The sequence below is a fragment of the Anser cygnoides genome, chromosome 4 (genome assembly GCF_040182565.1).
Source record: "Anser cygnoides isolate HZ-2024a breed goose chromosome 4, Taihu_goose_T2T_genome, whole genome shotgun sequence".
Classification (NCBI taxonomy): Eukaryota; Metazoa; Chordata; class Aves; order Anseriformes; family Anatidae; genus Anser; species Anser cygnoides.
In genome coordinates this window covers 2,812,890-2,829,410 of record NC_089876.1, presented here as the reverse complement: position 1 = coordinate 2,829,410, position 16,521 = coordinate 2,812,890, and the positions used below count along the sequence as shown (strand labels likewise).

General features: G+C 47.2%; 1 protein-coding gene across 7 annotated transcripts in view; it reads right to left on the bottom strand.

Moving 5' to 3' along the window:
- Positions 1-8,472: 8,472 nt before the first annotated feature.
- The window catches only part of SLC4A11 (solute carrier family 4 member 11), a 138,160-nt gene continuing 130,111 nt past the window's right edge, over positions 8,473-16,521 (bottom strand). For all 7 annotated transcript variants that reach the window (XM_048081565.2, XM_048081567.2, XM_066997070.1 and 4 more), the window contains 2 exons: positions 15,384-15,553; positions 8,473-12,417 (listed from right to left, as the gene is read on the bottom strand). In XM_048081565.2, the coding sequence (XP_047937522.1) occupies positions 12,354-12,417; positions 15,384-15,553 (234 nt within the window). In that variant the 3' untranslated portion in view covers positions 8,473-12,353. The remainder of the gene's footprint in view (positions 12,418-15,383; positions 15,554-16,521) is intronic.

Sequence of the window (16,521 nt, the reverse complement as noted above, 5' to 3'; positions counted from 1 at the left end):
GTAGGAGGTCCTGCGTTCGCTTGGCTGGGGGATGAGCCTTCTCCTTACCCCGGTGAAATGGAAGCGGAGAGGCAAACCAAACCAGGCAGGAGCAGGCAGATTACTCCACCAGCTCCCCTTGCTAAATGCTTCGCGGGTGCTTTGGTGCCGGGATCGCTCCGGTTTTTAAACCAGGGGGCAAAAGCAGGGGAAAGGAGTCTCCTCTGGGGGGGGGGATGACAGCGCGGGTCCCATCCTGCACCCCTCAGGAGAGGAGCACACGAGCTGCTTGCACACCTGGGACGTGTTTCCGTGTGCTGAGCACCTGGGGAACACGACGAGCATCGCCTGAAGCAGCTGCCTCCGGGGCAGGCTGCGCTGAAGCTGCGCCTTCCTCTTCCTCGCTCTCCGAGCTGGGGATGAGTTTTGCGCTAGGGGTGGATTTCCCTCTTGCTGTTTGGGTAGGGGATAGGACGGGATGTGCCTGACGCCCAGACAACCTGCCGTCCCCATCCTGACACCTGGTGGAAAAACTCGCCCTGCGTTTCCAGAGAGAAAGGCAGGGCTGCAGAGCTCCCTGCCGTGGGACGGAAAGGTTTTGCTGTCTCGAAAAATACACGAATTCACCCCAAAATAAGCCCATCCAGCTGGGAGGGGTTTTTCCGGCTTCCCTGGAAGCGCTTTTAAAGCAGATGAACATCGTGGCCCCTCTGCTCTGGCTCACGCCCCTATATGCTGCCTACGGTAGGGAGCCTGCAACAGCTTCAGGGAGCAGGATTAACATCCCTCTTTCCCCTCCCAGTCCCATTTTTGTAGGATACAGCCTACATTTTATCCCAACATCCGTGCAGCTCGGGGGAACTCCAAAAGAAGGGATTTTACCCCTTTCCCAGGGGGAATGAGCTGCTCTGACAATTCGGTAAGCGGCAAAAGCCCTGGAAAAGGACACGCAGCGAGCATCTGGGGGCATCTTCCCTGCATGGGGACTGACAGCTGATTTGGGGGAAAACAGGAGGGAAAAAGCCAATCGTTGTGTGAAGGAAGGATTAAAAATAATAATAGTAATAATTAAACTTTCTCCTCGCTGAAAGCCTTAGCGCAACATTTCTCTAACTGCAGGCCGTGGTGACCTTGCTAAGACACTTGCTTCTGGGGCACTCTGGGAAGCACTAATTGCATTTAATGGCAATTAGGGGAGGAAGTGGGCAGGGCACCTTTAGCTGCTAACTGCAGCTTTGGCTGGGCAGGGAGCAGAGGGCTGGGGGAGCTGGGCTGCTGCTAGAGGGCGATGGATGAACCCAGCAGAAAATAAAGCTGAAGATGCCAGGTAGCCAGGGTCCAACGCCCTGCTTGGAGAGCAAGGCAAGGGTTTGGAGAAGCAAGTCTGGGTTCAGCTTCTCCGTGCCACACGAAGGCAGTGCCCAAATCTTTGCCCAGACGTCTTCATCTTCTACGAGCGGCTATTTTAACTATTAATTGTTCACATTAATTCCTATTAACTCTAATGACAAGGTGATAGGCACAGTTATTAATATGCAAATGTTGAGAAATCTCATTAACTTCCAGGTCCTGGAGCTCTCAAAGTCTGTGGGATTGGCATCCCAAGGCAGGCATCGCAGGTGTTGACATTTCTCCCTCCGAGCACACAGAGCCTGCCCAGATGGATGAAATTAATCACTTGATGCCTTCAAGGAGCATCAGTACAGGCGGCTCTTGCCTCCAGAGACCCCAGGGAGCATCCAAACCCTCTCTGATTTGGAACCAGAGGGACTAAACCCACTGTCACGGTGGGGTGGCCTGCAACCTGACCATTTTATGGTCCGTTTTATGCAGACCTATTTTATGCTTTCTGCATAAAATCCTTTTTCCACCAAAGGAAAAGACAAAGTAGATTTGGGAAGCTAATGACCTAATACTGACTTAAAACACTCAGAGTTGGGTCTCTGATTTATTTTATTTTTTTCCCACTGGACCTTCCCCAAAATAGTCAGGAAAAAAAAAAGAAAAAAAAAAAAAAAAGCTTTTGGCTATGCTAAAGGCATCCATGCATGGTGCTGTCCGAGCAGCTGGGGTGCAGTTGGGAAGCTCGCAGGAAAACGCCATCCAGAGCACATAACTCATCTCAGAAAAGCACATTTTTTGCTGAGCAGGAGAGGGGCTGGCATCGGACGTGGCCACGCTCCCTCTGCTGGAGCCTGCAAAGCCTGAGGCTGCCTGCACCCTTGGGAGAGCCCCCAGGGCTCTGAAAGCCGCCCTGAGGAGTTTTGGGGGGCAGAAGGTGCCTATGTGGGGGCTAAATCCTGGTGGGGCTGATGAAGCAAGCAGAGAGGAAGCGAAAAGCCTAAAATTGAAGAGGAAAGGGTGAGAAATGAGCACTTAGCTGGGGTTTCCAGCACAAACCCTTCAGCCCCACAGCTCTGGCTCGCAGCCCCAGGCACCCATTTGCCAACTTCTCATTAGCAAGCTGCTGTCGTTAGAGCTCATTTCTTACTCCAAGTGATGGCCAAGTGGGGGACATGCTCTGTCTCCACCTGCTGCTCTCTCATCTCCAAGGGCTTGGGCAGAGCCTGGTTTTAGGTATCCGCAGCGAGGTGGGAACTGATTTCATTTTTTGGGGCCGAGATAAAGACAACATACATCCCTCATCAGTGAGAGTGCTGACATTACGCCTCCGTCCTACCCGAATTTGAGCTGGAGAGAAGCAGGTGGTGCAGAAGAAGTGCTCCTGGCCCAGCCTCTTCCAAGCATCAGCAGGATGAGGCCCGGGGGGAGCAGCAGGAAGGCTCCCGGGGATGCTCCCCCCTTGAGCTTGGTGCCCAGGAGAGCCCCCCGGGGGTGGGCTGGAGGCGGTGGGAGCCTCGTGTGCTGGGGCAAACCTGGCAGCTTTGACAGCAAAACCACCCCTTGTCTTCTTCTGTCCGTCCCCTAGATGGCAGCTGCTCGCAGCAGATTAAATCCCTGATGAAAAACAGCGGGTTTGGGTGCCTGGGAGGGAAAGAAATGCAAACAACAACAAAACAGGAAAAACAAGCGAACAAGAAACACCCCAAACACAAAATAAAAATAATAAAAAACTAGAATTGGAGGCTGTTTTGTCTCTTACAGCTGGAACTTGAGCTACCTGACCCCTGCATTATTTTCATCTGCTTTTCCCCCGGGTGCATCTCTGGGTGCTCAAATGCCACCGACAGGAGATGAGCCCTTTCTCGGCAGCTTTGCTCCAACTGGGGGCAGCAATGGACCCCCCTGCAGACCTGGCTCACCCCAGGGAAATATTTTTATCCTTTACAGGGATGGGAAGCACAGAAAGGGAGGAATGCGCCAACTATGTTTTCATTTAAAATCAAATCAGGACATTAGGAGGGGAATCGTGCTGACACGCTCCTCGGGTCAGCGAGGAAAGCCCAGATGCAGCCACCCTAAAAGCTCCCCGTCTCTGTGCTCCCCATGCCAAGACCTGCTATAGGGAAAAACCAGTGCTGAGGGTCCCAAAAATTGCATCCGTAGGACCTGGCGCCTCTCTGAGCCCTTTATCCACGGCATTTTTGGCCAAAGGGTGTTTAATCCCCTCCTGAAAAGCTGCTGGCAGCACAGTGTATGTGTGTCCTGGTGGTGAAGGATAGATGAGGTGTGTGTGGGGGGGACACGTCCCCATCTGACCCCTTCCTTCCTGAGCTGGGACCTGCACCAAACGGTGCTGACGTGCCAGCAGACTATTATTAGGCTTTGCTTTACCAGGGCACCTTGCACCTCGCAGGGTACAGCCCTGCCAGGCTGCCTGAGGTCGCAAGCGGGTGCCCAGCAGCTGAAGGTCCCCGCAGTGACAGCCAGAGGTGACAGAGGCGTCCTGCCCACCCTGTGTCCCCTCCCCGGCTTCTCCAGGCTGCTCCTGTGCCCCCCGCAGGGACCTGGGGCTGTCCTGGGCACCACCACTGGAGGAAGACAGCTGGGAGAGCAAAAGGACATTGCGGCTTTCCCTTGGGGGCTGCTGAATTAGCAAAGTGCCCCAAAACTCTGCGAGGCTGGGTGGCAGCTGGGTTTGCCTTCCCCCTGGAGCCCATCTGTTCAGAGTTTGTAGGGCCTGACCTCCCTCCCAGCCTCCACCAAAGCCTCGCGTGTGGCAAAGCCTCCTCCTCATCATGCCAGACCTTCGGAGCGCCCCGGGGCTTTTGGCTTTGGCAGCCCAGGAGAAGCTTCCTGCAGCATCACCCTGCTTTTGTTCACACAGGACCCAGCTCTCCCCACCTCTCCAGGGTGTTCCCCACACCTCAAAGGGCTCCAGGCAGCCCCCCGCTGATCCCAAAACACACCAAGGCCCCCAAACTTCAGTCTGCTCTCACACTCAACAGCCCTCAGCCAGTAAGAGGCATAAGAAGTGGTTCTAGGACCCAGGCAGCAGGGCACTCGCACCTCAAGCTTCCTCCAAAGAGATTTAGTCCTGAGTTCTCGGCTGAAAGGGTCATAGAAAGCCGGAGTCCTTGGGAAGAGCTTTCAGCTAGGTGCAAGGCAGGGGCTGAGCGGCTCCTGCGTATGCCACGTGCTGCTCTCAGAAGTAAGGGCTCCCACGGGTAAAGCCTGAGCCTCTTACTGAGTACAGTTCATTTGAAGTCACTTCTTACACCCCCTTTCCCCACATATCCCTCCCCAATAGTTTGTCTACACGTATACATCAATATATTTGAGAATGGTCAGCCACCTTGCTTGTAGGGCTGTTCATACCAAAGGCGGCCAGCCCTGGTCCTCTGCCTGGAGGGGGAATGCTGAGACCTGCAGCAAGGCAGTGGCTGGGAGTAAGGAGCATTTGCAGATTTGGCTCATCTTCCAAGGAAGCCAGAGGCATGGGGCAGTGCTAGCCCAGCCTAGACCCACTCAGTGCACTGTTAAGGTACAGTTATTTCTCATTCTTCCCCATTAAAGCATGAAGCAATCCCAGTTTTGGCTATCCAGGCTCCCACCTGTAAGAATCACAGAATACCCCAAGGTGGAAGGGACCCACAAGGGTCATCGAGTCCAACTCCTAAGCCAGCACATCTCCTTGCGCACACAGTTGAGATGCTCACATGCCACCAGTGCTGGGGATTACAGAAATATCTCAGCCACAGGGAGCCCCCAAGCCACCAAAGAAACTCGTACACCTGCACTGGGACAAGTCCAAGCTGTGTAGGGAGCTAAAGGTGAAATAAAGGACACCGATTAGGCACAAAGTAGAAATATATAAACAGTACATTTCTTTTTTATTTTCTTTTTAAATACAGAGCTTCCTTATACAATAAAGGAATTCCCTCTCCCTCCTCCCCCCCGAGCAACTCTTATCAAAAGAAATCACCCACTGCAAAACCGACACTAGGTAGGGGCATGCGCTTTGGGAGTGTATTTAGCAAGTGCAGTATCTATAGGCCGTCTCCATAAATAGGAACACGTGCTTTCCCTTCGCTTTAAATAGTTCCTGAGCAGCCTGTGACGGAAAGCTCCCGGTCACCGAACGCAGAAGTGTTTAACCAGTTCCACACCATGCGACACGCAGCAGGATGAACCCAGCACACCGCAGGCTGCCCGAGCCAAGCGGCTCCGCTAACATTTGCCTGTGCAGAAGCAGGGTTTGAAGCCAGATCCATCCCATGAAGGTTTCTCCTCTTGATCACCCCCCTCAGAGCTCATTCTGCATTTTTGCTCCCTCTACAGAAAGCCTAAGGGGAAAATGAGAGTATTTGAGTTGCAGCCTCTTTCTTCGGTTGGACCAAGGGGAAGGGGTTTGATTTACACTGATACAGGAGCACGTATTTCAGGGGAAGGGAGGGTTTTCAAGGGCTGAACTCTGATAATTCCCATTTTTGGGGGGTAATACCTGGGAACAAGGTAGAGCTTCACATCAGTGAAGAGGATGGGGGAGAAGCAGAAGAGAACCGCTTCTGGAAACAGCAGAGCACTGAGCCCCCCTCACTGCATCAGAGCAGCTCTGCCAAATAAATGCAAGAGGCTGAACCCCTCAAAGGGTCAACAGCACAACAGGCTTCTCGCTTCCCAGAGGCTGCCATGCTTGACAGCTGAATCACGCTTTCTCCCATGTGAAGTGATCCACTTAAGCCCGCCAGGCCCTTCGGAGATGACAGCCAGGCACCTGCTGAGGATGGCCGTATCCTGCACACATCCCCGCAGCCACAGCTTCCAGATGGGGGCACTTAATGAGCTGCTAATCACACTTTGGCATCACAAGCATTAGAGAAGGGAGGTACCTGCTAACACCTGGGCAGGCAAAGGATGTTCAACAGTGATGTGAGCCTCTCCAAAGCCTATTTGTGCAGGCTGGGGCTCTGTGCGCCTTAGAAATTGATGGTGCTGCTCCCAAATTTGAGGAACTCAGACCTGCTTGATGCTATGGATCTATGCTTTGAAAAACAAGTGGCTAACACTGCTCCTAAGGTAAGCAGTTCATGGAGAGAAGGATACACAGCCTGAGCTCAGCTGTGTCACCCAGATATCCACCAACCCTTCCCACGTCCTTGTGAAATTGGATCAATTGATTACCTACCAAACAGGTCCCCACACACCTGCACCATGGGCTACATCCTCTGCTCCAGCCCCACATGGCAGGACAAGCCCCGTTGTGCTGCTATTGCTAATACGGACCCTTGCAGAAACTGTCCAAGTCGTCCAGTCACGTGAAACTTGTCTTAATGTGATGCCTGGAAAAAAGCACGCTGAGACACCGACTGCTGCTGATAGACCCAGCAACAGAGCTCAGCCCTTTGGCAAGCCTCCCGGGTGCTGCAACTGATGCTCCAGCTGCTGAATTTGATATGCGGATTTTCTGCAAAACCCTGATCACATAACAAATACATTACTGCCAGAGCTATTTTTTTTTTTAATGCAGCATAGCTCAATTAAAAAGGGAGAAAACAGTAAACTTTTTTCCCCAAACTCTGCCATTTTGTTAACATTTGGGTCTCCCACCCGCAGCCAAGCAAGGGACACTGATGGCCTTTGGAGCAGCAGCAAGAATTGGCCACATGGATGACTGAGATGCCACACGCATCCCCCTCTTCCACTCAGGGGACTTCAGCTCTCCAAGCAAGCAGATCTTCGCAGCAGAGATGCAGATGGGGAGCAGAAGGCAGCACGTCCCCCAGGACGCGCTCTTAATATTTAACGTGGCATCGGGATCATGCCAAGTGATCCAGGCTCATGCAGAGTTTTCTACAAGAAAAGGAGACACAGCCAAGGATCGTCCTAGTTTGAAAGGAAAACACACACAAGCTGAAGAGGAAAGTGCTAATTTGTATTTCTAAAGTATGTACTCGGGCAACTCCCTCGTCTGTCTGCTCTTTACAAAATATTGATGGCTCGCTCTTTGTGACCAGATCTGGAGCCACCAGTGTAATGGACAGGGTTTGGTCCTTAAATGCCTTAATTAGATATGAAAACAATTAGAGAAGACTACTCTCTTCTAACATCCACAGGCCTCAGCACAGATAGAAAATGGGGCAAGCCCATCCCATAATGTCTATTTAAGTTGTTTTGGAAGCCTGACAGATGAAAAGAGGACAGCCCAACTGGAACACTGTGCCATAAAGTAATCATCTAACGAGATGCAGAAGACAGTGCAACTGTAGGACAATTATGAATCCTTCGTAATTGCCTATTATGGCAAAGCGAGCCCCAAGAGAGCGGCTGCTGCCACGCTGCTGCTCAGACACAGGCTCGAGCTCTCCAGATAAAAATACCCACTCAGCATTTTGGCAGCATTTTCACAGTGGGGACACCAGAGACAACCTTCAGAGAAGGGCTGGGGAGGATGAGAGTTAAGTCAAGAAATTACAGAGGAAGGGGCTTGCACTGATGTTTTGGGGGAATGGACACAAGCAATGATTTTCAGCTAATCCCAGTTTTGCCTGTTAACCTTCGAGGCAGGTAGAAGCACAAAGAACAGATACAGAACAGTGAACAAGAAAAAAGCTTGATCAGGGAATAACATGAACGTGTGCCAACAGATAGGGTAAAAGATGCATGTTTAGTGGGACACAGGCTGGAAAACAGGAACATTGTGACATGGCACATTTCAGGTCCCTTTCATGTTTATGTTTCTGAGAACCCCACAACCCCCCCAAGTGTTCTCCAGGTATATCCAGCTTCAACCAACTTCATGTTTCCTTTTGTTTTTCCTCCAAAAAGCGCCCAGAGAACAGTCCAGCAGCATCTTCTAAAGCAGAGAAATACAATATGCAAAATTTTACAAAGTTTCAGTCTTTTGGTACAGCTAGGAACGGGGGGACCTTTCAGGATGAATTGTTTGATCTACAGCATACGAGTATGTGACCATCTACCAATTATTTTTCACAGCATCCTGCTTCATGCAGGTCATCAGGAAGTGTATGCCACATCCCACAGTCGTTGGATTCCTCTTGAAACATTTCACTGGACAGCAGCTCTGAAGCAAACCAGTTGGATTTTACCCCAGCCCTATATCCTTTTGCAGTGATGCACTGACACACATCATCCAACTCGAGTTTGACATTTATTAATAGCTCCAAATGTTGATGCCAGAGAATCTGGGAGGCTGTTGCTAGTGAAGTTGTCAGATCTGCTTTCTAAGCAATCCAGAAAGCACTATATCGCCTGTTCAGCAGTCCAGGTTTCACCAACTTCCCTTAATTTACATGAAGAAACATCTATTTCCATACATTAGTGTGTCAACATCTTTGAAGGCAACAAAATAAGTCTCAGACCAACAAAACTATTCAGGTATAAATCCAATTTTAATTGTCAAGCTAATTTCTAGCTCCTACATTCAGTGCAAGGATCAAAACCTACAGGTTTGAGAGTAGAAATTTATTCTATTCCCCGTTTCTGATCGTTTTGGCAACTGTCAAAAGGTAGCTTCCCAAACCCACCCATTTCAGAAGTGCTCCACCACCTCGTGGCTCCAGGTGAACATCGTGGACTGTCAAAAAGCTATCGACATCCTTCGAACCCATTTCTTTGGCAACAGTTATACATAGCATTGTGCGTATATAAAGAGCTTATAATAAAACTTTGTACATTCTAATTGTCTTAACCTTCACAGAAGTATTAAAGTGCTCGATCAACTCTGAACCACCTCTCCTTCCCTAGTTAGCCTACCTCCTGGAAGCGCCTGCACTTTTGTCAGCAAAACCAGAAGCAAACAAGAGAAAAGGTATGAAAAAATCCTCCGTGGGATCATCGCGACCCCTTAACAGCCAAGAGGCCTTGAATCTCACAACCCCTCCTACCCATACATCTAGACACGGGTCCAAAATATGCAAGCAGTTTAAGCCAGCACAGCTTCACTTCGGGAGTCGTGCCGCTCTCCCATCATTTGGTTCTTTGGCCCGTGACTTCCGTAGAAAGGAAAAACTCTGGAAAACAGATTCTATTGACGCTAAGAAAAATACAAACACCGAAGTCATACTGGTAAAGCAACAGCAATGAACAAAAACACCCACCCCAAGAATTGTGATTGCTATCTAAACACCCCCCAGTTACCTAGGTTTTGAATGATCTCATTTAACAACATTTGACACTATCTGAAACTGATGCTTTCAAGTGGTTTTTGATGTTTTCAAGTGGCTTTAAATAGGAGACATTTTTTGGTCCTCATGAGTTGGGGGGATGGAGGGCACATTTGAGAACTATTTCTGACAACTATTTCTTTCTCTGACAAGACCCACGTGCAGTTCATCTCAACGTGCTCTGTTCTGGAGGGAATTTTACCCAGGGCCTCCACTCTTCCTCAAAGAGGACCAGAGCTACTCTCCATCAGGCACATCCTCTTTCCTCCAGCTACAGCATCCACAACATGGTTCAAGCCACCCCAAAGGGTGACTTTTCCCAGCCAAGAGCTGAGACACCACAAACGCACCCTTTGGACACCTGCATTTAATAGCTTAACCATAAGATGACACTTCTCATTGTAGTTTTGGTCAATCTGACATCCATGGGAGAAGCACATTATTTAAGCACCATCAGGCCTGTACAATCGCTGTCTTACAACATGCACTGAACTGTTGTTTGCTGTCACCTGCTCTTTTTCCGTTGACTGGAGATCAGACATGCTTTTACCACCTCCGCCTTCACGCTGCCCCAAAATCCTGTTTGCTGCCTGCTCGTCCTGTTTCTACATGCAGACCTTGGTAAGAGCCATCCGTGATCTCACCATAGAATGACTCAAAGCTAGAAAATATTGACCAAGGCAGTCAGAAACCAGGCACAGATTTGCACCTGCTGTCATACTATGGCCAGACATGGCATGAGTTGCCCCTGCTGCCTTCAAGACCAACTGAAAACCAAATGTGTTTACCTGCTTTGGTGTACCACAGTGGTCACCCCGACTCAGAGCCTTCTCAGCATTCCCACAACAATTGGCTGGTGTGACCTGAAGGTCGTTCGTGCTGCTGCTTTGCTTTCTAAAAAAGCTGGGGGCTTTCCCCTGGGACAGCTGTAGGACTTCCTGGCCATGCTCACAAGGACACATTCTCAGGAACGTTTTCTGCTCTCTTCCATTAAGTATTAATACAAGGATGAAGAGTTTCCATAAGAAAGTGAAAACTTTTTCAAACATGTTTTAAAACTGTAGGCAACTACATTATGATGCAATACCATCTGATGTTTAGTGCAAATGCACCAAATCTTCAGAGGCTTGAGTCTGTTTCAGCATACAAACGTTTTCCCCAAAGCCTTTCTCCCTCATCACAAAGCTGGCCTTCCTCACACAGAGAAACATCCAATCTGTAGGGAACACGCTGATAAAAACCCTGCACCATTGACTGAGCAAGCAATTGGTAAGAAACTTCTCTGTGCTAATCTGCAGTATATGCATATTTCATTTTTATGTTCCCCTTCCCTCATTTTTGCTGTTTTGAAAGTTCATTATCTTCAGAGCTCCACATTTTCCTTAACACTTTACCTGTGATCTGTAACTTGCAGCAATGGGCGAGCACTGAACTAAAGGGCAGCTGGTTTCACAGTACTTCAAATAAGAAAACTGACCATAGTACAAGCAAAATTAAATAAACTGAACTGTAAAGACAGAAGTTAAATCCATCCAGAAATATAATGACTAGGAGTGGGGGAAAAATGGAGATTAGCTACAGAACAGAAATAATGAAATGACCAACAAATATTGATTAGGCAAAAGAGGAAAATTTTCATTGCATGCTGTACATTAAAATTAAATGCAAAATTCACACATCAGAGCATCAAGACAGAATGAAGGTCTCAAGCCATGGGAAGAAGAAAGCAAAGGAACAGCTTGAATAAAGCAACACATGAACAAACACAGTAAATGAGCAGCTTTAGAAGGAAAAAAATAAGTGACCATATCTCCAACAAGAAAAAGCAGCACTGAAGCAGAGAACAAGTATATGGTCAAGACATCACGGGTAACACTGATTGCACAAAACACTTGATATTTTGAAAGAATCAGGCCTATTTGTATATCTATGCAAAATATATACACAAATCCATATGTATATATGTACACATAGGCACTACTGTACATATGTATATGCAATCATTAACACAACTGCCCTTTGACAAGTTTCAGCATTTGACTCCGGGTGCAAGCAAGAACATTGCAGTTGTGCAAAACTACACGTCTGTATTTGATTACCGAGTGGCAGTGGTAGAAAGAACCAAAATAATTCCCAAGTAGCTTAGACCCAGATGCAGTTTCACCAATATCACCGTGCGAGCGGAACCTCTGAACATTTCCAGCTCATCTGTAGGAATGAAATATTCATCCAAAGCTGTGGACTGTATCGGTACGAATTAAATCTGCTTCTAACCCTTCTGCTAGTCAGTCTGAAGAGACAGCCAGACATCTCTCCTGACAGTGGTTTACCATGAGGCCATCCTACCTGGAATACTAATTCGGGAATACTGGATTCATGGGAAATATTATTCAAAGGCCAGAACAGGACTGTCATTCTGTAAGAGAAAGGTCAGTTGCTGTCCTTAGAGTGTGTTGGAAAAAAGGGATGTGGTACATAAAAAAGGGATTTCTTCCCCCACCCCTCAGACAAGGGAACACATGACAGCTCTGAATGCATACTCCAACTGTATGGGCATGCTGATCTTTGGGGATTCCAGTTTTGGGATGTGGAAAGTAGCATTTCCATAGAGCTTGCTTGCCTCACAGCTCCAAAGAGCGTTAGCCTCTCAAATCCAAGGCTGTTTTGGTCTGACACTTCAATGCTCAATTGGTCTTTGATATGTGCATTACCAATACCATATTAGAGCAGAAAGAAAGTGGTGAAAGAAAGAATTGCAGATAGATTGTTCTATGCCTCGGCAAAGCCGCCCCATTCTTCCAACTCTGAAAGAGCCATCCTCACTGCTCCGTGTGTGGCAGACCCCGTTTAATGTTCTGCATCCATAGCATCCAAGTACTTGGCTTCGATGATTCTAGGGAGCAGGTTATACCTAAGATTGAACAATAGAGAGAATTAGTTTTTTTTTTTTACCACTGCGTAACATTTTGTCTGTCCCAAGTCTGTCTGATTTTCCCACGGCTGTGCTCTTGGTTTGTGCTGGGGTGGCAGGCAGTAGCTTCCTGCTTCCCCAGTTTGCTAGCAGATGCTTACTTGCCAAGAATCACCATTTATATTTGATTTACACTTTCTTCAGCACTCTTCCTACAGTTTCCCAACATAAAACCCCACCTGATGCAGCCTTAAATCCATTACAACAGTGCAAACGCCATTCATTGAGAGCTCACAGGAGAAACCCCTGAAAATTTATAGGGCTGGCTCAAAGACCAGGGTACAAAGCTTATTTGTCTTGCACTTCCCCAGTCCTGCAAGTACCCCAGGTCACTCCTTCCAGCTCTTCTCACAATGCAGCTTTCCTGGCAACTCAGAAGTCTTTTGAAAAGCACTAAATATATCAGCAAGACTTGAGACCAAGGTGAGAGGCTGAGCAGGGCTGTGACATTCACTCCTCTCCAGCTCCATCCCTACCTGGTGTCTGTTTTCCACTGGGTCATGGAAGTACTGGTTCCTTTGTTTTTGTAGTGGTTTGTTTGCATGAACATCCTCATGAATTAATGTATTTGGGTGAGAAAGGAAAGCCACTGTAACAGTATAGTATGAAGTCGCTCTTGTTAAATGCTACTGCATAGTTGTAGTTTGACACCTCTTACTTAACAAGGAAGCTATTCTTCAGCTGTTAAAATAGGACACAAAGTGCTAGAAAGCCCATTTAAGAGCTGGGAGGGCATTTTCAATAGCTAGACAGAGATCCCAAAGAGCACTTACTACTGAGAAATACCAGTATCTGCTTAGATCAGCCTGCCATGAAATGAAATGCTTGAGAGCTGTGGAAGCACAGATAAACATTACAGAGAACTTGGGAAAAAAAAAGATTCTTGAGAAACCTTAAGTATGCCCCAGAGCAGGGATTAGAGTGTAGCCAAAAACTAGTCAACCCCAAAGCTTTGAATCAAACCCAGAAATTTGGGATACCAAACAAAAATCATTTTCTCCCAACTGGCTGTTCCACTGCAGTAAGCCAGTACGAAAGGTAAGAGATTTTAGTGACTATCCCACTGGAAAAAGGTTGGTCCCCTAGCTGATGATGATGCAAGTCATGTGTTTAATGCAGTAGGACATAGAAATGTCCTTGAGGCAGACAAATATGGCTGGTTTTCTGGATGGGACACTGAGCCATAACTCATTCATCTGGGTTTGTTTCTTTACTTTGACCCCTGGCTATTCTCCTATCACCTCCTCCTCCCTCCACTTTAAAAAGATTTCACTTTTCCTACTCTACCTCATCTATTTAGAGCGCCAAATCTTCATGAAAAAGTCATCATTAGCTACAGAGCTATGCATCATGGTGCTGCCTTCTCAGCTGGAGCCCAGACTCCAGCTTCATGCTGCCCATGAAGGCAGCAGAATTCAGAAAAGGGAAGCAGAGGACAAATTTCTGTATTGTACCAGGTAGCAGTACCATGTTCCCCTTAGCAGCAGGGCTAATTAAAAAGGCTATTAGGAAAAGCTGCTCTGGAAAGAGAAACAAGTCAGCAACAGAGATAAGATAGGATGACAGTATCGTATTTACTGAAAAAAGATACATTTGCATGACTAAATTATCTGTCATCACAAAATCCAGTTCTTTGACACTGCGCTCTCCACAGTAACATTACAATAAATCTGTTACCTGAACATTTGGCAAAAAGCATCTCAGGTTTTATTTGCTATACTGAGCTGCTCCATGCAGACTTGTAATTCCCACAAGGCTCAATCATCCAGCATCATAAAGTATCTGCCCGCCATTTAACTAGGCATCTAAAGTACCACCTATGTGAAGGGTGGGTGAGACACTCCTACCATAAGAACAATCATTTCAGTGTTCTCTACAATTTTGTCCATTTATAAAACCACGCCCAAATAGCTCCGACAGGAGCCTGTCAAAAGCCTGGGGAGCTCTGACATTTGCTTTTGTTTTAGAAAAACTGGATCCATCTTCCCCACCCAAGGAAAATGCCACAGCAGCTGCCTTTGCAGATTATCACATTGGTAGCCCTGAACTTTCAGATCAAATGGAAAACCTCCAACACTGCAAGCTCAAAGACAATCAGATAGCACTGGATGCCACACAGGTCTAAAAATAATCAAGTGGACTGGAAACACATCTGTTCTCCCCAAGATCTTATTAGGGCTTCTAATTACATCCAAATAATGGAGAAGACAGCATGAATGATTTGACTGAAGAATGATGGGCAGTCACTGTTTAATGACCATTAGGGAACGAGTTCAACTCCTCAGTAATTCTCTCTCAAAATTGCAAGATAGTGTGCGGTCCTCCCAGTTTTACATTAGACACATTTTAAGATTATACCTGGTCTATTTGACCTGATTGTTTACAATGGCATTCAGCAGTGATCTTATAGATAACCTGCACAGCATCACAGCACTAAATAAGTGATATGGATTCCTCTTTGCATTCATATTGTGCAAGGGAAAGTTCCCAGCTCTGTCCTCTCTGAGCACAGGTCTTAGGAACTCAGACTACAAAGAAAGAAGGAACATTACCAATACCAATAGATGAAAGGCTCAGACCACAGCTTCTCAGGAAGACATCTCACAGGCACTACAAAAGGAGAGCCATTTGCCTCTTCACCAGCTAGATATGTACCTGTCAGCCCACCTCCCTCTGCACAACAGCCAGGTAAAAATCACAGGCTATTCCTCCTCAAGTCATTCTGGACTATTCCTCCTCTTGCAGGTGGAGAAGAGGTCACCATTATCAACTTCCAAGGTCTGGTTGCTCAGGAGAGTACTGGATGTCCTTCTAGACTATTCAGATTTCCAGCAGTCCAAGGCAGAAAGCAAAGTGCATGGGAGACAGAAAAATACAGCCAAACTTTGCTTGGAAAAGTTTCATACCTGATTGGGATCATTCCTATCATGATGAGTGGGAAGATCATCTTCATGTAGGGCAATGGTGACATGCCAAAACCACAGAGAATAAGGAGCTGCAGGACCTGCAAGCCTGTGAAATAGTGGATCTTCCTCTGGGGCACTCTGCGGATGTAATGTGTCGGTGGATAAGCAGTCTGCAAATAGAAGAATAGCATCTTAGACACAAAGCAACCTGGACTCAAGAATATAGCACACAGCACAAGCTTTTACGGAGGTCAGTTTACATACATTGCACCAACAGTCCTTAATACATTCAACAGCTGAACACTGGGTTTGTAGGGTTAAAGCACATAATGAACTACAGCATTGGCAACAACATGCAGATGACTGGGCACTAGAAACCTGGAGGAGAAAACACGCCACACAACTAAGATTGCCTTGGGGAGCATCTGGAGTGCAAGAAAAATATCTCGATAAGTACAGTAATGAGATTCCCCTGAGTAGGATTATCAGGGCTTTGCAGCAACATGTGAAGTGCCTGTGGGGGTGTGCAGAGGGTGATGGTAAACAGATACGTTCAAGTGTTGGTACTGCTGGATGGTTTCTCCACCTGAAATCCAGCTCCTCATCATTTTATAACTTTTCTCCTGACCAGACTACGCTTGCCCTGGTGGTCCCATTTTCCAGCTGAACCGTAGTAGGGGAACAGCAGGAGATGAGATTGTGGAGGTGCTGGAAGAAGCTGTACTCAGACTGTAATGATTTTCTCAACTGATATCAACTATTCATTTTTGAGAAAGAGGAAAAGTGACATTAATAGGCTAAATATCACTCGTGGTTTCCTCTGACAGTTACTTGCTCATGTCTGAGCACAAGCTTTGACTCACTGTCTATACATCAATGAAGAATATGAGCGACTGTCTGCTGGCACTGATACAGACTCAATGGATTTCAGATTATGCCATGACTCATTAAAAGGTTTCCAGAAGAGGGGGGAGATCCATATTTGAGAATATTTTTTAATTTTCCAAACTGAAGCTTGGAAAATTCCACACATAATTTGTATTAAAACCAGAAGTAATATTCCACGTACATCAGTAACTATTCAATCTCCACTCAAAAATCAACATGACAATTGTAATCTTTACCCAGATTTCACAGT